General features: G+C 53.3%; 6 protein-coding genes across 6 annotated transcripts; 3 read left to right on the forward strand and 3 right to left on the reverse strand.

Annotated features, from left to right (window-relative positions):
* Positions 1-135: 135 nt before the first annotated feature.
* J4E78_009151 (uncharacterized protein) lies at positions 136-1345 on the reverse strand (the record flags this gene model as incomplete). The annotated part of the gene is made up of 2 exons (XM_049369745.1): positions 136-686; positions 733-1345. 2 exons carry the CDS (start codon positions 1343-1345, stop codon positions 136-138), a joined length of 1164 nt encoding a protein of 387 aa, XP_049218375.1.
* A 1151-nt stretch (positions 1346-2496) lies between these two features.
* Positions 2497-4194, forward strand: J4E78_009152 (uncharacterized protein; the record flags this gene model as incomplete). The annotated part of the gene is made up of 1 exon (XM_049369746.1): positions 2497-4194. The coding sequence occupies one exon, from the start codon at positions 2497-2499 to the stop codon at positions 4192-4194; it is 1698 nt and encodes a 565-aa protein (XP_049218376.1).
* Positions 4195-4765: 571 nt separating this feature from the next.
* J4E78_009153 (uncharacterized protein) lies at positions 4766-6424 on the forward strand (the record flags this gene model as incomplete). Its single annotated transcript, XM_049369747.1, has 3 exons — positions 4766-5136; positions 5182-6323; positions 6378-6424. 3 exons carry the CDS (start codon positions 4766-4768, stop codon positions 6422-6424), a joined length of 1560 nt encoding a protein of 519 aa, XP_049218377.1.
* A 1804-nt stretch (positions 6425-8228) lies between these two features.
* J4E78_009154 (uncharacterized protein) lies at positions 8229-11544 on the reverse strand (the record flags this gene model as incomplete). The annotated part of the gene is made up of 6 exons (XM_049369748.1): positions 8229-9506; positions 9555-9692; positions 9739-10306; positions 10625-10926; positions 11148-11156; positions 11188-11544. 6 exons carry the CDS (start codon positions 11542-11544, stop codon positions 8229-8231), a joined length of 2652 nt encoding a protein of 883 aa, XP_049218378.1.
* Positions 11545-17979: 6435 nt separating this feature from the next.
* Positions 17980-19427, reverse strand: J4E78_009155 (uncharacterized protein; the record flags this gene model as incomplete). Its single annotated transcript, XM_049369749.1, has 3 exons — positions 17980-19124; positions 19209-19366; positions 19420-19427. The coding sequence occupies 3 exons, from the start codon at positions 19425-19427 to the stop codon at positions 17980-17982; spliced, it is 1311 nt and encodes a 436-aa protein (XP_049218379.1).
* A 2659-nt stretch (positions 19428-22086) lies between these two features.
* Positions 22087-23495, forward strand: J4E78_009156 (uncharacterized protein; the record flags this gene model as incomplete). The annotated part of the gene is made up of 2 exons (XM_049369750.1): positions 22087-22651; positions 22702-23495. 2 exons carry the CDS (start codon positions 22087-22089, stop codon positions 23493-23495), a joined length of 1359 nt encoding a protein of 452 aa, XP_049218380.1.
* Positions 23496-23925: the final 430 nt, after the last annotated feature.

Here is a 23925-nt window from a genome sequence, read left to right on the forward strand (position 1 = left end):
CCCCCCCCCCCCCCCCCCCCCCCCCCCCCCCCCCCCCCCCCGGTCGACTTACTCATTGTCTGAGGTTATCCCGAGGCCCCACGTTACGAATCACGGTGAACAAACCACTGTGACTAACCTATTTGGTCCTCCTGCCTACTCTTCCAGGAACCCATCAATCATCCGCGCATATGTCGCAGCATCCTCCAAGCCCACCCATTCCCCTCCCTCGGCCTTGCCCTCCGCAAACGCGAAAAGACTGGTCATGACATCTCTTCCAACGACAGGTACCTCTTTCTGCATATCACTCCAGTCCCAGTCTACATTCTCCGCCTCATGAGTATCGAATTGGTGCACCTGTATCACGACCGGCTCATCTCCTTCACTCATTTGGAAAGTCATACGCGTGGCAGATGTAATAAGAATCTCGCCATATTCGCAGTTGATAGTCCATGTCAGCGCTGGGGTACCGGGAAAGGGCTGACCGCGGCGGAACAGGAAGGACAGAGTTGCATTCGGGGAGGTGAGAGGAGAGTGCGCTATTGTGCCATGGACGGCTAGGAAGTCGGGTACGTCGGTGACTACTTCTTCTACAGTTTGCTTCGTTTGAGAGTCCAATATGCGGATGTTGGGGCGCTGTATCTGTGTTCTTGAATGAAAGGACTGTGCGTCAAGTCGGCCGAGAACTGAGAGCACGATGTCAAGCACTAATAAGAGTCAGTGATGACTGGTAATATGGGAAGTGATGCTCACCATGACCAACACCTATCACGATGGCATTTCCGCCAATCTCCTTTTGGGAGAAATACTTCAGACCAGTAGGCAGCGTCTCCCTATCATTTGTGCCCCCAAAAGCGCGCACGTCTGAGCTGAGCACTTTACCAAGTCTACCGTTTCCACTATTCAATATGTCTCTTAGCTTCGCAGCTGGTGGTGTCCATCGTCCCTGTAAGCCCACAGCAACTCTTGATCCACTCTTCTTGGCCGCTTCGACGATCTCGTCGATTTGCTTCCTGTTGCTGGCGATTGGCCATTCGACATAGACGTCCTTGCCTGCCTTGATGCTGGGAAGGATTGTCTCGTAGTGCTTGTCAACACGGGTGTTGCATATGACGAGGTCCATGTCAAGGTCAGCTGCGAGATCTTCTGGCGACCCATATGCCTTGGTGTGCTCCGGAAGTCCGTACTTCTGGATGGCGGACTCTGCAGCCTGAACGCTGCTGTTAGCCAGCGCGGTGATGGTGATCTTTGAGCGTCCAGTCTCGGTGAGCAATGCTGGGAGATGGGCTGCCGAGGCCCACGATGAGTTTCCCGAGGAAGACAGCCCGATGAGCGCAGCACGAACTGGGCGGATCGCTGATGCCATTTTGCTCAAAAATCGAAACAAGGACGAGTTTTTCTGGAGTAGCAAGTACAACTGTATTGAAGTCCGACGTCGCCAGGTCCTCCGGGTATTTCTACATCTCATGAGGTGCTGTTGTGTAAGCTTCTCGCTTTGTAATGCACCGCATTTATAATCTTGCATGCAGCAAGCGCGGATGGTAGGGAAGGACGCCTTATGTCTGAAATGTCAGCAAATACGTGTAAACGACATACAGCCACAAGTAAGCCGTGCACGGCATCATTGACAATCAGTCGCAGGCACTGCACTCATGTTAAGCCTCAAATGTCGCGTCTCTGATGATCCTCCATTGGATGCGCATCGCTACAGACTTGGGACGAAGACGATGATCGTGGGCGAGATGGCTCGCAAGCAGATGCGATGTGTGGAGGAGGTAGCGTGAGAAAAGCGGACGCGATGAACTCATAGCTAGACGCGTTCTAGCATCAATTGATCGGACGCGTCTTCGAAAGGGAGCTATCGCTTAAAGAGAACTAGTCTACAAGCTAACGTCGAGCTTTCCCGCGGAGGCGCCCAGCGTCAGCAACCACCCATCCTACCCCAAGTATATGCTCATGCCTGTAATCTACCCAGCACTCGGTATGACAAAGATTCATTTGAGATCCATCCGGTAACGGTGTAGCTCGGTCCTTGCCTGGACGTCATCGCTTTTATGAGGTCTAATGTGCCACACTGGGGTCGTGGCAAGGAGCCAGGCGTACGCCTGTCACAATCGAGAGACGGAAATCGATTAGCAGCGAACAGATCTTGCCAGTCTGCTATCTCATGGTACGAGTGATGATATGAGTGAGTCGATCTCGGAAGCTAAAGCCCATACCCAGATGCCTTCACATGCAGCAGCATGATGCTTTATTTGGCGTATACAAAGAAGCAGTGGCAGGCAGTTCCCAGACGAGGTGTGGTTACCTGTACCCCAATGAGCATTCTTGCTATAGCAACTGCATCACTTTCGTGGGGTGCAGGGCCAACCGTTTGCCCACGGGTGCTCTTTCCACCGCTGCTATCCCACGTTGTCTTGGCAAACAAATGAGCTTCACCACCTCGCCCAACTCCCACACACAACCAGACAGTGATATCACCGCCTCAAAGCCACCCTCGGTGAGGACTCACACAGGATGGCCGAGCAAGATACCTCACCACCGATTACTGTTGCATCACTGCGCGCAATCCGAGAAAAGAAACGACAGCTGGTAGCTCAGCCACCTCCGAGTCCTTTCGAGCTTACACATCGACTTCGTTACGCCAAACCACCGACAGATGGAGCGATTAAAGAAACATCAGGGCCCTCCAAATACACCCGTCATAAACTGGCAACGGACGCAGTCATTAAGCAAGAAGATGTGGAGCCCGCAAACCCATACGAATATACGCATAGCGTGCTTGAGAGACGCCTGACCGAAAAGCAAGACGAGGACAACATCAAGGCCACAAATGATCTAGAGGATTTCCAACGCTCTACTTTCGTCGAGTACTGGTATGTTTCCGGAGACCTTCCGGAGGTTGAGGACATTCGAATGATCATCACAGCCTTGTACCGCATCAACGAGCCGACCGGCTTGTCGAAGAAGGGGACAAGGGACTTCCGTCATAAAAAGCGACTTGGCCTGTTTCTCCTAGAAGATGTAGTAGCTCAAGGACTGCAGAATGAGGGACTGGTGACCACGGCGACTCCATCAGAGCATGCTCGCTCGATGCTCCTTCGCCCAGATCTCATAACGATGGCGAGTGTGCAAGCGTTAGGTCAACAAATCAAGCAAACCAACAAGGCGCAGAAGAAGGTCTCGAAGCTTCTGCGAAAGAGGGAGAGGCGACAAGCAGGTTCAAATTTGGATGACTGGCTCGAAGGCGGGGTGCAGGAGGATGTTCGCATGATGCATACTCAAGCACATCAGTCCGACGCAGAAGACACACTGGAGAGCGAGCCAGCTCACGACGCTCTGGGATCTGCTCCGCGTGGCGTCGTTCTCGGAAAGCGCTCGGCATCATCGCCTTTACAACCAAACGATCCAAGCTATGCCGGAGGGTTACCATCTTTTGTACGACCTGAGCTTGACGATGTTGTTGCTGAAGATGCAGATCCGTCCCTTGTGGCCATGTGGCAGGCTATTCCTGACCTCCAGAAAGATGCTATGCAGGACATCAAGACTCAGATCATCGTTCCAACGGTCGTCGAATATTTGGATATCGTCAAGCGGCGCAAATTGGGCACTCTTGCGGCTGGAATGGGCACTCTTGCGGCTGGAAATGGTACGAGTGCGGATTACCGACCACTGCAGTCCCAACCAGCCGTCGTTGTTCAGACACTCGCAAAGCACAGCGCCTCATCTTCGTCTCCCTTGAACTTTCGTGTCGAAGGATTCCTGATGGGCATCAGGAACGGTACCATGACTGAAGAGAAGGTGCCGAGCAATTTCTCGATCAAGGCCCACATGCAGGATTGCGACACCGCCGTCCACGGTTCTGTGCGGACCGACGCCTATATCACCATCTTCAAAGCCCTCAGCGTCCTGCTTTCGCTCGATCGCGACATGACGAAGGCGGAAGACAGTAAAGCGAATGGTTCAAAAGGCAGATGGACGTGCTTGTTCAAGAAAGCGCTGAACGAGATATGCAAGTGGCCGGCTGAAGGCGAAGCGGGACAGTACGCGTGCGACTACTGTATGAGACGTCGCCGCCCTTGCATCATTGCAATCAAGGGCGTCTTCTCGGTCGCCCCATTAGCTCCTAGTCTGAGGATGGGTCGAGGACTGGGTGACAGGGAATACTGCGTGTTGCCCGGAGGGGCCGTCGTAAAGCGAAACTTCTTCTCGTAGAGCTTCCCGCGTCAAAGTAAACTTGTGGGGTATGGATAGTCTGCCGAGGAGACATGATCCGGACATCGTGCAGCAGTTGTGTATGTTATCTGTGTACCAAGTATCTGGGTATGGATAGTTCAGCAGTGTTCAAAATACAGTATCAGATACCAGTGCGGGTCGAACGTCCTTGTCAAGGCATGCCGTTATCGGTCTGAGTGCATAGTGATGTGTAGTGATTGCCAAGGATTCCGATCCGAGAGTAGCTTGTCAAGAAAGTAAATTCGGTCGACATTGGAATGATGCCCGGCGAGGTACAAGGGCCGACGGACGAACACATGGAAGATGGAGCGGCGGGAGGTTCGCGCTAGCACTAATCGATACTAGATCAAGCCCCGCTCCTGAACCAACCGCATGGGACCGAGGCACAGTTGCGCGCCTGTGAAACCACGCCGTCAAGACGCCCTGCACCTCAACCTTGGACCTTATAGCCCGCCATTGGCGTCTCCCTAGCTCTTGAACCAACCTCCACGCCCCAGGTCCATCCAAGACTTCCTCCATTGAACCTCTAGGACGACCGTCGCAGCTCAAAATGGCGGAAATAGCACCTTTCGAGCACACGCCCATGGACGACATCGCGCCCACATGCGCCAAAGTCCGCGCCAGCTTCCTCTCGCACAAGACCAAGCCGCTCGAGTACCGCATCCAGCAGCTGCGCAAGCTCTACTGGGGCTTCAAGGACAATGAGGAGCTCATCAAGGAAGCGTGCAAGCGCGACCTGGGCAAGCCGTCGTTCGAGACATACCTGACGGAGATCTCGTGGTGCATGAACGACTGCATCTGGATGGCCAACAACGTCCCGCGCTTTGCCAAGGACGAGAAGGCGACGGACATTCCCTGGACCAACATGCCGCTGCGCCCGCGCATCAAGAAGGACCCATTGGGCACTGCGCTGATCATTGGGTATGTCGCGTGTGCATGTTGAGAGATACTAGCTGACGAGACCAGCGCCTACAACTTCCCCATCCAACTCACCCTCGGTCCCCTCATCGGTGCCATCGCCGCAGGATGCACTGCTGTCGTCAAGCCCTCCGAATCCGCCCCCAATGCCGCCGTCGCCATCGAGAAGATCATGCGCGACTCCCTCGACCCCGAATGCTACACGTGCATCCAAGGTGCCATCCCCGAGACAACTGCCCTACTTGACCAGAAGTGGGACAAGATCTTCTACACTGGAGGAGAGATGGTCGCCAAGATCATCGCAAAGAAGGCAGCCGAGACCCTCACACCCCTGACACTGGAGCTGGGAGGCAGGAACCCCGCCATCGTCACGAAGCATGCAGACATGAAGCTTGCTGCAAGGAGACTGTTATGGGCAAAGACACTCAACGCCGGTCAGGTCTGTCTCAGTCACAACTGCACTTTCATCGATCGTGAGATGGTACCCGCATTCATCGAAGAGATGAAGAAGCAGCTCAAGGAGTTCTACCCAGAGGGTGCCCAAAAGTCACCCGACTACGGTCGAATAGTCAACGAGCGCCAGTTCCAGCGCATGAAGAAGATGATTGACGACAGCAACGGCAAGATTGTCCTCGGCGGCACAATGGACGAATCCGACCTCTTCATCGAACCCACCGTCGTTCAGATCAGCGACATGAACGACAGCATGGTCACCAGCGAATCCTTCGGTCCCCTCCTCCCCATCCTCCCCGTCGCCAACCTCGACGAAGCCATCAAGATCGCAAACGAGCTACACGACACACCACTCGGCACCTACGCCTTTGGCAATAAGGCCGAGCTCGAACAGATCATGAAGCAAACTCGCAGTGGTGGTGCCTCCCTCAACGACGGCTTCTTCCACGGCTCTATTCCCACCATGCCCTTTGGCGGCGTGGGAACAAGCGGCCAGGGCGCATACAGAGGCAAAGCCAGTTTCGACACTTTCACACACCGCAGGAGTGTTACCACAACACCAGCGTGGATTGAGGGTCTCATGGACGTCAGATACCCACCATACACAGCTGCCAAGCAGAAGAAGTTCATCGGCATGAATGACATCAAGCCCAACTTCGATCGCGAGGGCAGGGCTTTTGGATGGGGTTCCTGGTTCATGGGATTGCTGGGCGTCAAGAGTTTGGCGGCCATTGTTGGTAAGTGACCTACGAGTGTGGTGGCAAGCGTGTTCGTCAAGCTAACAAGTACAGCGGCGGTTGCTATCAAGCTATATCTGCAGCGGAGATCGAAGTTGTAGAGGATGGGTAATAGGAGGAAGGAGAACGGAGGTCAGTGTGTGAGATCAGGCAGTATACCTTTGCGATATCCATACATTTTACATCACTTGCGGAAGACAACTTACATTTCGACACATGCAACCATCTCCATGCTAAACTGTTTCCGCGTTCTCGTCAAACCAACGAGAGGCTGTCTCATTACCAGAACTGTCTCTGAGTGTCTAGAAACCACTAAACACCATCTAAGACATTTCTCTCCGCATTGTCTCCAGATCACTAGACCCTCCCAGACACCACCAGTCCAACCAGCAAACCACAAGTCTCACATCCACCAACAAACTTATCAAGCCGTAAATCATATATCACGCAAGCCTAAACACATCACTATCCAGAACACCCAGAAACAACACTGACCCCAGATCCTCCATATACGCATCACACGACCATGACACCCTTCTTCCTGACCAGCAAATCCGCCCACACCACGCGCCGGTCCCTCTCCACCCACGAGAACATCTCCACCACGTCTTCCTACGCAACGAAACCATATCTCACACGCCTCACCGAGCCCTCACGTCACACGTCCTACGCATCTGAAACCCGTAGTCTTAGCCTCCCGTCTTGGTTCACAGCCCGTTCTGCCCGTCCTGCGCGCCATGCATACACGCCCAGTCACTCCGCGGAAGTAGCGCATAGGAGTCTTGCTTATGAAATCGAGCGGAGTAAAGTGTACGGGTATGGGGCTAGTGGGTACCACGCTACATACCAGCCAACCTCCTTCGAGGACTTGCACGCCCGCCGTGTAAAGACACATGAAGCGGAGTACGCGGCTTTGTTGAAAGAGAAAAAGAGGGAGAAGGAAGAGAAGGTACGTGTACAACGTAGGGGAGACGAATTACTGTATGTGCGAGATAAAGGCAGGGTGGGTGAGAGTGGGGGGTGGAGGAAGACGGAGAGGGAGGTTGAGTGGGTTAGGGGGCGGTGGGCGTGAGATTGAAGCGGTTATTATTATTATTGTAGTCTCTTAGTTATATGATATGCGTGCTAAGTAAATGATCGGAGTGTTTATCAGAGTACATCTAGCCTCATTGGTATTCCGCATTAAGATGTTTTTTGAGTATCTTTTCCACGTGGTGTTAATGTTGGTGGTGGAGATTGGTTGCCTAAATAAACGCACGTAAGCCCATGCATTCCTGCAGGATTCAGCACACAATGTACCGCCGAGGTGGCGTAAATGGAGGAAAGGATATCGCCCTGCTTCCTGCGATGATCTTTTTCACGGTTAAAAGGCAGGGATTAGTAGCTGGATAAGGCTGATCTTGCCTTACGAGGTAGATGAATTAGATTGTGTAAACGGAAAGTCTCTATTGCGACATCTATAATGTACAAGTCACCCAAAGCCGCTGACATGGATGATGAGAGAAAAGGTTGGTATAAAACGAGACACAACAATGCAATAGCAGTAGTATTCGTACATGAAGCGTAAATGACATAACATGACAAACCGAGATGTAAACGTAATCATAGGAGATACATCGCGTACGATGTAGTCTATATTGTAGGAATGCAAGCCATGCAGCGTGAACACGTGAGTAAAAACTAGGTAAACAGGGGTATCCGCCGTAAACAAAAGACGAAATCGTATCCTTCTTGCCCATACAAGCCGAAATGCTGCGCTAAGAGGAAAGTGAAGGAAGAGAAGTAAGAAGAGAGGAATATAGTATCGTAACATGACGAAAGCGTATGCAAAGGTGAAAAATCCAAGATGCAAAAAGTGCAAGCCAAGAAGAATGAAGAATGAAGGAGAAGGAGAAAGCTATCACTTCAAATCCCCCAATCCCCCCACCCCTTCTTCAAAATCGTCTCAATAGACCCCACAACACCCTCCAAAAGCTCACCCAGCCCCTCACCCGACGCATCAGCCACAGCACCGCTCTGGTCTTCAAGCGAAACACCACGAAGACGAAGCTTGACCCACAGAAGCAGGCTGATACAACCTGTCTGGCGGCGCGCATGGTCGGCAAGATGTTGGTGTGTGGAAGCCGTGGTATCAGACATGGCGAGGGTGTCTGTGAGGAAAGAAATCGTATTGATGATGATTTGCGCGTGCGACAGCAGAGGGTTTTCGGGTGTGGCGGAGATGATGGGGGAGTGGGGTTGGCTGGTTGAGGTGGATGTGGAAGACGAGGTTGGTGGTGCGGAGGCCCATGTCGTAGGGGAGAATATCGGTGGTGACTCGGAGTTGCTTGGTCGCCGGTTCTGCTGTCTGGCCTTCTGATGGGCAGCGGCCTTGGTGCGGGTAGTTGCTGCGACGGTGATAGCCCAGAGCACGAGGGCGGCGAAGAAGACGGACATGTCTGTGCCCATTTCAAGGGGGATGCGATCTCTTTGTTCCGAGACGGCTTGTTGGAGGATGTCGATGGAGAGTTTGAGTGCTTCTTTGACGGGCGCGCCTTCCGTCGAGGACGTGGACCATAGCTGTGCGATCCATGTGCGGAGTGTGGTCTTCAACGCTGCGAAAGCTTGAGCGGTAGCGACTTTCTCGGAAAAGATCCATGACTCGCATGCGACAGCCAGCAAGGCGCGAATAGGCGTTATTTGTACTAGCTTTGCTACGGATAGCATGCGCTTGGTGGCAGGTGCATCGTCAAGCAGATGTTCGAGGCTTGAGGTCGTCGATGAGGACATGTATGGTGTTGAGGTCTTGTGGCGACTGTAGTGCACGGCGAGGATAACAGATGATTGGAATGTATCGAGAGGCCTTGGTAGGGATGTGGAAGTAGCCTCGTCGACGTATGATGGCGTGTAAGGGTACTGCTGAGCAGCTGCAGCCCACTCGATGGGACTGGTCGCATCCCAGAGAGAACCATGCGCTGGGAAGGGAATGTCGAAGCGGCTGTCGTGGATGAGGGAAGTCAGAGCTTCGCGGGCTAGTAGAGTAGGCTGCTGCGACTCAAGGATGTAGCAAGACAAGAACAAGTGTTGCCAGGTAGCTAGCTCGACCCAGCTGGTCCAGTGCTCCGGTGTGACCTGCTCGAGTTGACCAAGGCTCGCTAATAGCTCTGCGGCTTTCGAAGTCGTGCTCCTGCAATCTTCAACCGCCTGGTGTTGTTAGCCGACCGCCGCTGCCTGCGATGACGCTCGACCTACCTTGTGGTATACCTTGTCGAAGCGTGACGACAAGACCTTGGCTGCCCGACGAGCGCGGTACTGAGACAGCACCTCAATGAGAAACATCGCCTGGAAATCGCATAACCGATCCGGCTCCGTCGAACCCTTGAGATCCCTCTGCTACAAGTCAGTTGATGATCGTAAGCCCAAGCATCTAACCTACCCATTCAAGCAATTTCAAGCATCGGTCGTGGAGGTCTCGGCCCTTTTTCTTGTCGCTCGAATCGACCGAGTACTGGCTGCCGATAGCGATCATGGCCGCGCGCAGCATCGGTGACGGGTTCAGAGAGGTAGGTCGATGGACAATGGGGAAAGTGGGATGAAAGAGCCTCCAGAAATAGTCAAGATATTGCTCAAACGGTTGGGTGTGTGCGATCGAAGCCATACCATATTGTTCTTCTCCAAAGAGCATCACCCCCTCTTCTTCATCCCTCTGGACAAGTGTTCTAGGACCGAAGTGTCCGTACCCGGTCATCGCATCCATGCTTGTCGGTATCGACATGTTCGTCATGGGGAAGGAGCATGCGTTCATGTAGGCGAGGTTAGGGGCTGTTGATCCCTTCTCGCTCGAACCCCATGGGTATGCCATCGTTGAGGTGGTCGAGGCCGGCGATCGTGATGGGTATCCCCAGGATGGGTCCATCATGGATGCGTTCGAGGGCGTGCGCGCTCGATAGGACGGGTTGCCAAACACGGAGAAGTCGGTCGATGCGATCGGCGATGCGTACCCACTCGAAGAGGAGTACCCTGGGGTGGGACTGTATGGCTCGTGCCATAGAGCCGGCGTCATAGCTTCCATTGCTACCGACATCGATCCGGACTGGCGGTTGATATGCGAGCGATGATGTTTTGGTTGGCTGAAAGAGCATTAGCAGCCATCCAGGCAGAAAATAAGAGACGAATTGATAGAAGAAAATAAGTGCTCGATGATGTATAATGAAACTCACTTGGGGCTGGACGTGATTTGAGGAGAAGAACGAGGAATGAGACTGGGATTTAAAGAAAGACGTTGAGGCGTTCTGGGAGTACGAAACGAGGCGTGATTGTACCTTGTAAATGGCGCCGTCTCCTGCACGGGAGATACGGTCTCGTAAAAGGATGTGCTTGCGGAGTTGGTTGTCATGTCCATCATAGGCTGCTCGAGAGCGGGTAAAGACATGGAGGTGGGCTCTGGTGAGCCTTCTGGACTTTGCTCAGGAGAGTCTCTCGCAGGCTCGTTGCTGCTGAAGGTCAGTATGGCTGTTGAGACCACTCTAGGTTCTGCGTACTGTCGCTCTTGATGTCTTTGGAGAAGATCAACACGGACGAAGGTCTTGCCGCATCCAGGGACTTGGCAGATAAGCGCATCTTCCTGGGCGTGGTTTTTCTGGTGTCGCCTGCGTATACTGTTAGTGGTATTCTGGCTTTTCGTGCAAGTTGTCTGACCTTAGATGCTCCGCGCGGGTGTAAGACTGATGGCACGTCAGCAAGGTTTCCGCAGAAGTTGTTGAGATGCATAGCGTTACGTAGATAAGTCTACCTGTGATGAGACGCAATAATATAGTGGCGGACCATGCACAGCTAGCCACATACATCGTAGGGCTGAAAGAGGTATAGAATCGAAATGACTTACTCTTCCACAGTTCTCGCAGTTATGAACTTTAAGTCCCTTCTTGGCTTTGCTGATGCGCCCAGTCCGGGTGTAATGGATGTTGTTGTGAGATGACATGTTGGTAGGGCTCAAGCCTGGCTGTTCTTCAGAGCGGGAGGATCCGGTGTGGGGGCCGGACGGCGCTTGTTTGGTAGTTCCAGGACGACGGCGAGGGCTGGCAGCCTTGGATGCTTTGGGTAGATCGTTAGATGACTGTGATGTCTTGCGGTAGTCGACACGAGGTGGTGATGGTTGATGGATGGTGCTGCCTGTAGGTTGCTGTTGCTGGTGTGCGTTCAAGTCCAATGGGAGGCCTCCGGTCTCACTTGGTTCGGACATGACTGAGGGACGAGGCGATGGATGGTATATATCTAAGTTGGAGAACAACGGGGGTCAGAGGCTCAAGTGGGGATGTGGATAATGTGTGCTAAACGTTCCAGATTTGGTGGTACGATAGACGGCTATGAGCTAGTGGTCATGTCTTGGACGAGTCGGTGCTTTCCCACGGGATGATGATAGGCAGCCGGGGGACGGAAGTTTGAATTAAGGAACAGCCGCCAGGGGAGAAGAGTTAACGTGGTGTGTAGTAGACCTAATTGGGAAAGAAAGCCGGACCAAAACAAGGCATTTGCGATGATTGTAGAGTGAATTTGCTGCGCCCGGATAGGTTTGTGGATGGCGAGACTGTAAATATCTGTGGGCTGTGCCTGAGCCAACCCCGAACGAGGAGGGTACTCGAGTATGGGGGTTGGAAAATGACGAGGGTCATAGACGCTGCAAGCCGACATGTCCAGGGTGTAGACATGGAGCTTTCCAGGGTGTCCACCATAGGCAGTGCATTGGCCGATCTTACAGCAAGTCGATGGCTTGAGCCCACGGGCATGGCTGCGGGCGTGCAGGCGAACGGTTCCGTCAGTCACACTGAGCAACAGGGCGTCCGCGCACCAAAATTGGGACATGGCCGGGATGCGAGTGGACAGCCAGAGGGCACCGCTAGGCCAGGCTGCGGACCGTTCCCGCCTCAAACTTCACGCTGGCTGCTAAGAGGAGCGTGGCTTGGGAGAGCCATGAGGGACCCGAAATAGAGACTCGCGTGGAGCATGACCGTGCTCAGCCCTCCTGCAACGGCGCCCATGCTGCTGCTTACACCACGGTGCAGCACCGCACCATGCTGTCATCACAACGACATACGATGTGCCTTGCAGAGAAGCTTGTCGAAGGATGCTGAACAATCGCGGCGTTACAGGCGTCGGGTTTGCGATGCTCGCCCCTGCAGAGCAAGATATGTCCGACAGTTTCGCGGTGCCCTGCGCCCTCATTGGTGGACATGGCATTGTTAGGTGCACTGAGCGGCAGATGTGTAGTCTCGCCTGTCAAAGCCCACCAGCCCTACCAGGGATCCATGCGCCAGACACCTTACAGCACGCAGGACAACTGCAATGTATCTCGTCGCCGAATAACAAGTCGGCGATGGGAAAGACGGCGAGAGCTGTAACACACTCTTCGTGGCCGACCGCCTCGCACCCACCGGCTTGCTGTGTTCATTCGTCCAGGTGCAAATGTCCAAGGCGTAAGCACGGTAAGCAGTCCCTCCGCGAGGACATGAAGCGGCTTCAGATGGTCCCGCAGTCCCTGACCCTCACCCAATCTCCACACGGCAGCCCGCTATGGGCGTAGGGCTACTCGTGAGGCGGGGGGCCTGATGGTTTAGTGCGTCCGCTCGCGCAAAGCTTGGGAACACGTCGACCAAGCTTCCTCAGCCTTCAAGGCACAAGGCAAATGAAAAGGCGCCGGACGACGGCATCCACTTTTGCATTGATTTGCACTGGCTCGCACAGGCATGGGGACCGCTGGGGATTTGATGAGCATCGACGCGCTTTGCTCGGCACACAGGACGACTGCATCACGCACGTCACAGCCTTCACCGGTTTTCAGGGCTCAAGCTCCTGCATTTGCACATCTGAGGATTGCAGCGTAGAACCCCATGCAGACAGCCCCAGCCGGCGGAGCCGCCTTCAGATTGACGATGGCGGTCGCCTTGCACATGGGACAAGCAGCTTCTTGCGCGTTTGGGCGCTGGCGAGCCTGATTGTCGGGCCAGGACCGCTGTCTGTTTCATGAGGACTCAGCTCCTCCGCAACCGAGACGATGGTTAGAGGCAGGGATCCTAGTAAGCTGGACCAGGGCAGACGAATCGTGACCCGTGGAGTAGGGTGAGGTGACCAGAGCTGTTAGTTCGTAGCCGGCGCGTATTTCAGGTGCAATCGACGTGCTCTCGCGGCCCATAGACTATGCAATGCTCCATCGGCGGCTCTCGCGACTCCATGAACGACAACCTTGTTCGTTAGTTCGAGCTGTACCATGGCATTTGCTGTTTTGGCTCAAGCGTTGGGTGCGCGGGTCGGGTCTGGCACCACGATCTTTTCGCGAGGCTGCCAGCCGGCAGAGATCGCCTAATAGCACCACTTCAGCTTAGCATGTGGGAAATGAACCGCACCGTCCCGCATGCTATACCTTCGTCCCTTGAGCATGTAGAGCGACGTGAAACTCAAGCGGTGAGAGCTTTGCCGAATGTGTGAGGACAATGACATTATTTGCTCAATGGGGGCGTAAGACGCAGTATAGCCGGTAATCTTGATGAATAGGGAGCTCAATCCAGCGGCCTCCAGGGCCGTTGCTCGCTTCGGCACGTGTCTGGGTTGGATGCCGTCGAGCTCTTGCAGCTTGGGTCGCGTCGGCTGATGAGCGCGTCTAGGGTGTAGAGAAGATCAAGCGAGATGACTTGACTTGACTTGCAGCTTGCAGATGTGGCCCCTCTCCGCGGCGCTGGTGTTTGTTGACAGGCGACGGCCTACAAGCTTGATAGTTCAATAGCCGTAGGGCTAGACACATGGTTTCGTCCGACAAAGACCTGTGCGTTGAGACATGACCAATCCAGCGCTCTGTAACGTACGAGCGCGCCAGTGATCACCGTTGGCCCGCCCGGAAAGGCTCAAAGCGCGATGGGATTAGTGCGGGATGTTGAGAAATGAGAGGCACGTGCTGGCCAGCCGACTTAGCTTCGTCACAACCATGCGTTTGTTGTCCAAGCAGCAAGGTCCAGGGAGGCCGCATCGCGTGGAGCATCGCGGGTGGGTCACATTGAGACATTCATGGATGGTGGTCGAGAGCACTTTGCCGCGACCCGCTGATGGCGCGATTCAGGCGATTCCAAGGTTGCTCGGGCTGGACTGGTTCTCCCCTTCCTGAGGTTGTGGAAACACCGAAGTCAGCCCGCCGGTACTTACCATCTGGATAGATCTACGGCGAATGGATTACCCTTTCGGAACACATGGAGATGCCGCACTCAGATCAAGATCATCGGCATGATAGAGCTGGTGCTGGTGTCGCGCTCGCCGAAATGACGTACCCAGACGACAGCCTCTTTAGGGAGACTCGACTGTCGGCGTCCCCGCAAACAGGTCGCCGGGAGGAAGAGGCAGGAATCACACGGCAGGATAATTCGAGTAGGATCACCTCACGCTGCAGATTATGTCCGTCACAACGGGCATGGCTTGATCGAAGGATGCAATCACAGTCAGGCACGTGCGGGACCCACTCCTGTCGCGAAAGCTATCTGATTCGGTTGGGTAGGTGATCCTTCTTCGACTACACCCACTCTCTGTCGCTTACATGGCATGCATCGGTCAATATTGCGATATGCAACAGCCGCATCTGGGCAGCATCCTTTACCTCTTTGACCTCTACCTACACTACCTCATCGTGCACCAAACCATCACAGCCTCACCGCCGTGGCAGGGCTGTACCTCTATCCTCCATCTTGCGCGGGGCAGTTGCAACAGATGCAGGCCCAAACGAGACTAGCGTCGTTGCTTCCCGTGCCTAAAAGTAGCTCCACCCACATGTCTGCCTCCCGGCTAATCCTCCATGAGGCTGAACTGACAAAGTCTGCCTCGCCAAAACTGTCATCACCAGCAGCACATCATCGCGACTTCTTCATTATTCGTCGCAATGACGGCATCGTTTTCGCTAGCAATTAACTTTTGAATCCCGATCGCGGTATGCACCGGCCGGGAGAAGGTTTGCAGGCAGCCATGTGCCATCGCAGCCTGGTCTGCTCCCACACGTGCCTGGCTCCGCCATGCCCAGAATACTGAGCATCCACATGCCCTCTGAGTTTGCTGCCTTCTCTTCGACGTGCCTCTCATGTTGCGACACCGGCACCTACGGGATTGTACATCGCACATCTTCGCTTCCTCCCTATTGGACGAATGAATAAGCCTTCAGCAAGTCCCCCACCCCCACCCAACCTGTAAGCGCCGCCCAGCAAGCTACCACTCAACCACTGTCTCCCATCTTCCCATCGTGTTTCTTGCCCGGGAGAAAGAGCCTCAGGCAAACCACATGACTCAGCCCTATGAGAAAGTTCGAAATAGAAGGATTGGCTGAGGCGATGCCTTGTGTGCTTGTCAATTTACACATTTCGTTCCTCGCAGCCTCAGCTCACTAACCCTGTTTGGATTCGCGAGCTACTCGAAGCACTCTCTACTGCTATCACTTGCTACATTGCCGCCTTGCTACTGCAGCTTACCTCTTGTCGATAAATGAACAGCTACTTGCAAGCGAGTTTCGATAAATCGCCTGCTGTGACGGCCACTCTGGCTACTTGTTAGTACTGGAACCAACACGACTACATGCTCGATAACCAATCCCACGGTTGAGAACCGGCGCTTAGAAGTACTTCCGGCCGAACTGTCGGCCAACAAGACATACTGAAACTCTCAAATGCACTAACAGCGGCCGCAGATGTGGTCGTTGAAATGTGCAGGTCAACGTAATCCCAATACAACCTTGTAAGAGCGGATACCGCGGGGCAAGACATGATAGCATCGACTGATCATTCGGTTCATCGGCTGCATATACGGCTATACAGAGAACCAGGCCTTCCAGACATTACATCCTCCGAGATGAAGTCGCTTATGTCTCTGGAGGGCGTTGCGAACCCGTGTTACAGAGTGAGACAACATACCTCACTGCGTAATTGCTATCAAAGGTCGCAGTAACGGCCATCACATGGTGTTAGTATTGAACGACAAGCCCGCTAATGCATCGCAAGCAATACACTTATGCAGCAACGAGGCGATGCAAAGACGTTTCAGAACCAACACCGTGCTACCATCTAGTATGGCCGTCGGTTAGAAGAAGACCTGCGAGACCCATCACCTAACCCCGCGCATACTACGGCTCGAGACTCTGCGGCGCAGTCAGATAGGTGCGGCAAAGTGCGTCAAGACTTCTGATCTGACAGATTGTAGCTGCGGCGTAGCTATCTGGCCTCAGCCCTCAGGTCCCATCCCGTCATCGCATGTCAGGCACAGGCACACGGGCGTAACTGTGCCTCTACGGGAACGTCCGCGACAGTGAGACGCTGCGTTCCGAACCTTCTCACGCCGTGCCTCATGCGAACTGGCCGCCGTTGCCGCTCTTTGTGTCTCATTGAGTGTGTGCCGCAGTGGGACCGACGGTTCCTTCCACACAACGCTGGGCGGGAGGGCGAGCTCTACTGTGCCGCAAGGCCGCAGAGATGCGTGACTGGAAGACATCGATCGCGGTCACCCGGACTCATCAGCGACCTCTTTCATGACACATTTCACCGGGCGAAGTGAGAACGGACGGCCCTACTCCGGTATCGAGTAGATGAGTCTTTCTTCTTGCCACGTTGCTTTGGGCTTGACGTAAGAGTTGTGGGCTGTTGGAATGTGGTGGGGGAGTTGGAAGGATTTTTGATTCACGCGCTCAACTCTCATTTTCTCCGATCGACAAACTGACGTAGTGGATGCATAGCCAATTCTTGGAATCAGGACGATGTCATTGAGAGGATCCAGGTGTCTACGACTGTCCTGCCGGCCCTTGGAAGTAGGCTCGACCCGGAGCATCCAGTGTTGAAGCTGAATACCTTGAATTCTCGAGCTTCGAGTAAAGGTCGCAGCGCATGACCATTGTGTCGCACCTTGATCATGAAAAGGCTACAGCGTACGTTTGTTGATCGCTTTATTGAACTCGTTCACATCTCTAGGGAAAGTAGCGCTGGCATGTGTCGTGTCGTGTCGTGTCGTCGAACCTTCACACACAAACAGTGTTGCGCTACATAAATTCGGCACGATGAGTTCGTTTTTGCAACCTCGCATAGCATATCTTTTACATCATACAGAAATCTAGTTCTGCTTAACTGAGGAACGGCATTACTCAATCTTACTGAACTGAACACCGCGCACTGCATTGTTGGCAGAAATGATGGCTTTTACGCACTCGCTCTTCGCTTTGGTAAGTAGCCAGAGAAATCTGTAGTAAAATCACACCTGCTAACAGCTTTCAGCTCTTCTTCACGCTATCCCTCTTGATACAAGCCAGTCCCGTCCCCGCTTCCCTTTCTACTCGATACAAATCCCCATTCTCAGTCCTTCTCCGACGCGAAGGCGACAAAACCGACAAGGATTTCACAGTCCTAGAAAGGTCGATCTTGTATACGGTCATCTTTCTCAGCTTGACAATACTGTGCCTATGGCTTCTCATAGGCATCATAGTTGCGATTGTGCGGAGGAAGAACGACAAGACATTTTGGGGGAACTTCAAGGATGGGATGCAGCTCAAGAGGGATGTGGGTTATCTATGAGAGAGTATCGCGAATGAGTTGCTACTTGGTGGTATGGGGAGGGTCAGGATTACATGTATTGTAACATAGCAACAAGTGGTCTTATGCACTTATTCCTACGACTAATCTGTCTCCTGGTTTACGTCCTCGTCCATCTCCTCGTTCATTTCCTCGTCCACCCGCTCGTTCACCCACTCGTTCACCCGTCCGTTCACCCACTCATTCACTTCTTCGTCCATTTCGTACACCTCTTCCTCAACCTCTTCGTCCATCTCCCCGTCCAACTCTTCGTCCAACTCTTCGTCCATCTCCTCGTCGTCGTCAATGATAGGCTTGCTGCGTCGCAATGAACAAATCTCTTGACGGCAAACAGGGCATTTATTCGCGTACGCATCGATGCCGTTGATCAACATCGTCAAGCATTCAAAGTGATACACGTGTCCCCCGCTGCAATGCGCACGCATCGGCATTTGCAGACACGGCCCTTCAACTACAGCGAGCGCATCGCCACATATCGCGCAAGCAGCGTCTGGCCCAATCTCATCTGCTGTGCGTACTGGTGAAGAGCAAATGCGCGCACTTCGTCGCGGACTATCCGGCTCCCTTTCCACATCCTCCATGAACCAAGGCGCATCCTCCTCCTCCTCGAGCGGCGGAATAGTCAGCTCACCATAGGAAAACCGATCCCCATCCTGGTCTTCCCAACCGCAAGGAAGGAAATTAGCAAGCGGCGTCGGATTAGCAGCGAAGAAACCTTGCCATCGGAATGGACTGCGCATGACTTCGGTCACTGCATTTCCAATCTCGAAGTAGCGGAAGTGGCTATGGACTTCAAGCCTGAAAGCATCCTTCACGCGATGCGCCATCCAGTGATGTAGACGCCAGGCTAATTCCTGCCGTACAGGAGTTGTCTTCGCGATGGTGAATGCTTGGTGCAACAGTGAACGTGCCAACACCATTACATCAAGGCGCGCCAAATCGCGCCTCTCAGCCAGTGGAACCATGCTGAAAGGCTCTGATACGATAGAGCGGGTGTACATGATTGAATCCATGGAAAACTCGTGGGCAGTTTCCTGCGTAACCGTGAAGTCGCACTTTTGGAGGAAAGCAGCGGCACGCACTGAGAGTTCCGAGAGCACAGCTAGCGAATTCTTGATCTTGTCCGGATTTACAGTGTCAATCTGCTTGCGTATCGCTTCGATGAAATGTGTTTCTCGATCTCGGTGTATGGCCATCTCTATTTCTTTTTCTTTTTCCTTGGTCTGCACTGCACATCGTGGCTGCAATTTTATGATGCATTTCAATAGCTCTTTGAAGCCTCCGTGTCGAATGAGAGTTCTCAGCGTGAAACCTGTCTGCTCGCCAACGTGATAACAGTAGCTCTTAGAGGTTGTCACTAGCGTTAGACGGTCATGTTCCGGTAGGTTGCGGATGAGTTCGGTGGCGACGTCGTAGTGGGAGGGGAATCTCTCAAGAGTGTTGGTGTCTGGGTGCTGCGTATGGAGCCAGCTACGGAGGTCGTGCCATTCTTCAGGTATGACAGTGGCGTCGAGGAGAGTTACAAAGGCATCGTCAGTGCGGCATTGTAAGGCGTAGTCAACGAATATTTGGTAGGCTTGCAGGACTCTGTAACCTTCTTCTGGGGTCCTTGTGTGGGATTGTAGGATGTTGATGAGGATAGGTAAAGGGGATGGAGGCGTGCTCGTCGCCATGGTCGTGGACTTGTCTTTTGGTGTCGCTTGTGTCGGAGTGAATGACATGGTCTCATGAGGTATGGAGCATATGTAGTCATTGAAATGACATTGTAGATCGAATTGTCAAGCACATTGTCTGAGAGGTAGGTACGCTCACAATGCTATGGGGTTCCAACTGCCGTTGTTGTTTTGGTTGCGTGGACGTCGACGCCTGGGAGGATGCTAGAAGAAAACAAACAGGTGAGAAATTAATAACCCAGACTAACTTCACACAGCTTCTGGTGATTTGCGTGATGTTGCCGGAAGCAATGCTTAGGCCAGTCGTCCACTGCATCTATTGTTACTTGACAAGCCATCGACGAAAGCCGCTCGCAACTTTGTTAACAAGATACCTTGTAGAGACCAGCAGGCTGTGTGAGATCAAAAAGATCGCAAGTCTCAGAATCGAGTCCATATTGACAACCGCGCCTGGACTGAGTGGCCAAGACTGCGGATCGGATGGCTCTTAGTGACCTTGAGACTACTACATCGTCTTCGTTACCTCCCAAAGCCCTCTGCGCTGGTTCTGTGATTCTATCCAAAGTCATCGATGGTGTTGTTTGGAGCTGTTGAAATCCGAAGGGTTTGCGAGGACAGGAAGATAGGTAACATCGCCCACGCAGCGACAGACGAAAGCACAGGTCCATTTCGAACGGAACAGTGGAAGAATTTTGTGCCGGCTCCCGTCAAAAAGCAAAAACTTCCGCAAGCTGGGGTCGTCGCTGGAATTGGGGATTTCAAGGGACTCTGAAACTCCCCGTAAAAAGCTCCTGATGTTAGATTGCCAGGGGCACGTAATCTCGGTAGATCCCTAGGTGTACAGCGCGAAAACGTGACGCGCTCAATGATTGCCAAAATGTCTCTGCGCAAGCGGTCTGTAATGTGTGCATCAGAGTCAGCTTCCTTAGCTCAGCCTGCCGCCTAGACTCTTGACCTTGTCATGACCAACGTGAGAGTCGTGATTGGTACCTCGGGAGGTGAAAAGATTGCGATTGGTGCTTGCAGGCATGTATCGAGCTCAACATTTCTTTTGCGCAGTGGCTTCGTCCCATATCACTGCGCCATCACGAGCGAAAGCGCCACGTTGTCGCGTTTTGGGGTTAAGGTTGGCGCTAGCGTCGATGATCGTCGTCGGTACGGGGCTCCGCGATAGCGCAGTGACGTCGCCGGTGAAGACCTTTCCCCTTCTGCCACCAGGCAAGCGAAACGGCAGACCACCTAACGCCATCGAGCGAGAACGCGAGATTTCAACTTTCGCATCATTTCCTGGCCAAAATTCGATCGCAACGCGAAACACAGAGCCGCCGATCTCAATCAGCCGGATCGACGCTGTGAATCTAACCGAACCGTATCTCCATGTATCGAGCACTAGCAAACTGCGGATTTCCGATCCGATCCTGGTGGCCATCACGGCACATCGTGGCACATTGGCGAGTGTGCCAATATATCCTGCAGCATCCTGACGTCGGTCATATCGCCAGCACACTGTGGACTCTGCAAGTTCACAACGAACTGCCTGCACAGATAGCATTAGGCTAATTGGCAACCTGTTCTGATCCCGATGGGGCCGCATAGGCATCCCGGGAGCCCCTGTGTACTACCAGCGTTCGGCGAGGGTGAGTACAAATTCTCCGTCGAATAAGAGAGCCGGCGCTATTCTACCTGCCGATTCTGCAAGCTACTGCATAGTGCACCGAGATATGATGTAGCTATTACTGTCACCTAACCCCTGCTCTATGTATGGGAGATGTGTAGGCTACATGAGTCTGCTTCGAGAACTCTATCACATTCGTTCTTAGATTTATTGCAATTGTTCAGAAATTGCGACTGACACGTTTTGACAGCTCCACCTATCTACACTTCTTCGATGACAGGAGACCGCGCTTACCATTGTGGCTTGGTTGAACTGAGTGAACGTTAGCTGCTGAGAGCAAATGATAACGCCTCCTTTATCATCGCGATCACTACCTTGATTCTGGGAAATCGACCTTCGATCCAAGTGAATTACTGGCGCACTGTGTGGATATAAGTGGGTCACTCGAGCTGTGTCGAATGCCAAAATGCCATGAATCTGACTCGCTTTCAAATGCCTGGCCGCGGAGCACCACGACTCAGGTAAGTAATGGGTAATCCGGAAACATCTGATTGGGTTGCTGCGCTCTGCCTCATCCATGTGTGGATCTGTAGCGGCATGGCGTTTTGACTAAGTCTCCCCCAGTTCTAGTTGGCGATCATGATGACAACGGTACGAAAATGGAAACGCGACACACTTCTTCGGCGACTGTTGATGAAGATCATACTCAACGTGGACGGTGCCAACAGATACCATCCATGCAGGCTTTACCAGAGCGGTGGAGAGGCTTAGAAGCAGATACGCAGAGCGGAAGTGTATAAATCCTCTTCACCGTGTGGCCCACATCAGTTCTTCAGCCAGAGCCATCACTTGCTCCTTCTCTCCTTCTCTCCTCATACCAACAATCTTGTGCTACCAACATCATGAGGTTCACTCAATCAGTCACTCTGGCGTTGCCAGCCCTCGCTGCCGCCTACCCCGGCATGATGGGTGCGAACTCCCGCTCAGAGATGGAGGGGTACCTCCGCGAGGAGTTACAGCACGAACAACTTGCCAACCGCGCCGCTGAACCCCAATTGCTCAACCCAGTCGGAAACCTATTGGGTGGGCTTGGTGGCATTGTTAATGGGCTCCTGTCCTCAGTCGGACAGGCCATAGTCAAGAAGGACAACAAGCGTCCTGAGCCTGGCTTCGAGTTCAAGGCCCCTGGCCCCAACGACTCCCGTGGTCCTTGCCCAGGACTGAACTTGCTTGCCAACTACGGTTATCTCCCCCGTGACGGTTACGTCACTTACGGACAAGTCTTGGAGGCCACTGGCCGCGGATTCAACATGGGTGTGGACCTTGCTACGGTTCTAGCCACCTTCGCCGTCCTGGGCAGTGGAGATCTGGATGGCCTTTCCTTCTATCTCGGCTCAGGGAAGAACGGAATCGGTGGTCTCAACAGGCACTCTGTTGTGGAGGCTGATGTTTCACCCAACCGCGAAGGTTCGTTTCTTTCGACCCAAAGTACAATCTGACTGCTAACATCGAGACAGATTACTACAACGGATGTGGTGACAACCATCACCTCTCTTCTCGCCTTGTGAAGCAGATGGTCGGATATGCCACTCAAGATCCCAAGAAGGAGTTTTCCATGGACGTCATGGCCAAGCACTACGCAAAGTCGGCCGGCTTCACCAAAGACAACAACCCCTTCCTCTACTACTTCCCCTTTCCCCAGATCGTTTCTCTAGGTGCCTTCGCCTTCTACCCCCAGTTCTTCTCCAACGGTACCTACGGTGCAGGAGGTGTGCCCAACTACAAGAGCATCATGAGCATCATTGGTGCTGAGTACGATGAGAACACCCAGGAGTTCAAGTACGTGCCCGAGCGCTGGCCCGAGAACTGGTACCGCCGTGACACCCCTTACGGCGCCGTCCAGGCCATCGCCGACGGCTTCCTTCAGATCTATCCCCGCAACATCATCGTTCCTGCCGCCGCTCAGGTCGGTACTGGCAAGTTGACTGTTCAGACCCTGCTCTGCGATGTCTACCAGGGTCTCAACTCTATCACTCCGCTTGCGCTTGGCGGTACCGAGGAGAATGTCGCCAAGGGTGTCTCGTGGGCTCTTTCAGTCCTCGACCCCATTCTCAGCAAGACCGCGCTCGGATGCCCCGACAACGTCGTCTCACCCAACTTCGGACTGTTCCCTCACTCTCAACAGGAGGGTGGCCCTGTCAACCCCCCGAAGGTCCCGTCCGATGCTTGGACTGGCGACAACGTCTACAACAAGGTGTACTTTGGTGGAAAGAATGCTCCCACCAACCCTACGTGCAGCCACTCTAGCTAGATAGCTCTTGGTCGGAACGAGAAAAACTTATAATAGTTAGCGATATCCCAAATTTTTACGCCTCTCCTTTGCAGAGCACCCTAGACACTAATAAAAAGATCTTCATACAATGCATTCTTGACCTGTTGCTTGTGAATGACCTTCGATTCGACTATACCATTACCATAGCAATTCGTTAAACACTTCACTTTCTTTTTAGCAATTAGCATACGGGCTCTTCACCACAAAGCACTGAAGTAGTGCGGTGATTCTCGCGATTTCCTGTCGCAACTACTGTCAACGCTTTGTACATTCCATTCATTGCTGGAATTTGGGTTTGTGAGATCGTAAGTTTTTATAAGGGTGTTGTGAGCTGACCGATATTTCCACCACCAGTAGACATACAGGAAGTTACAGTACCGATCTACAAGTACACCTGTCTTCAACTCAC

The sequence above is a fragment of the Alternaria triticimaculans genome (assembly GCF_023758025.1).
Source record: "Alternaria triticimaculans strain BMP 0046 chromosome Unknown scaffold_19, whole genome shotgun sequence".
In the NCBI taxonomy this organism is placed as follows: domain Eukaryota; kingdom Fungi; phylum Ascomycota; class Dothideomycetes; order Pleosporales; family Pleosporaceae; genus Alternaria; species Alternaria triticimaculans.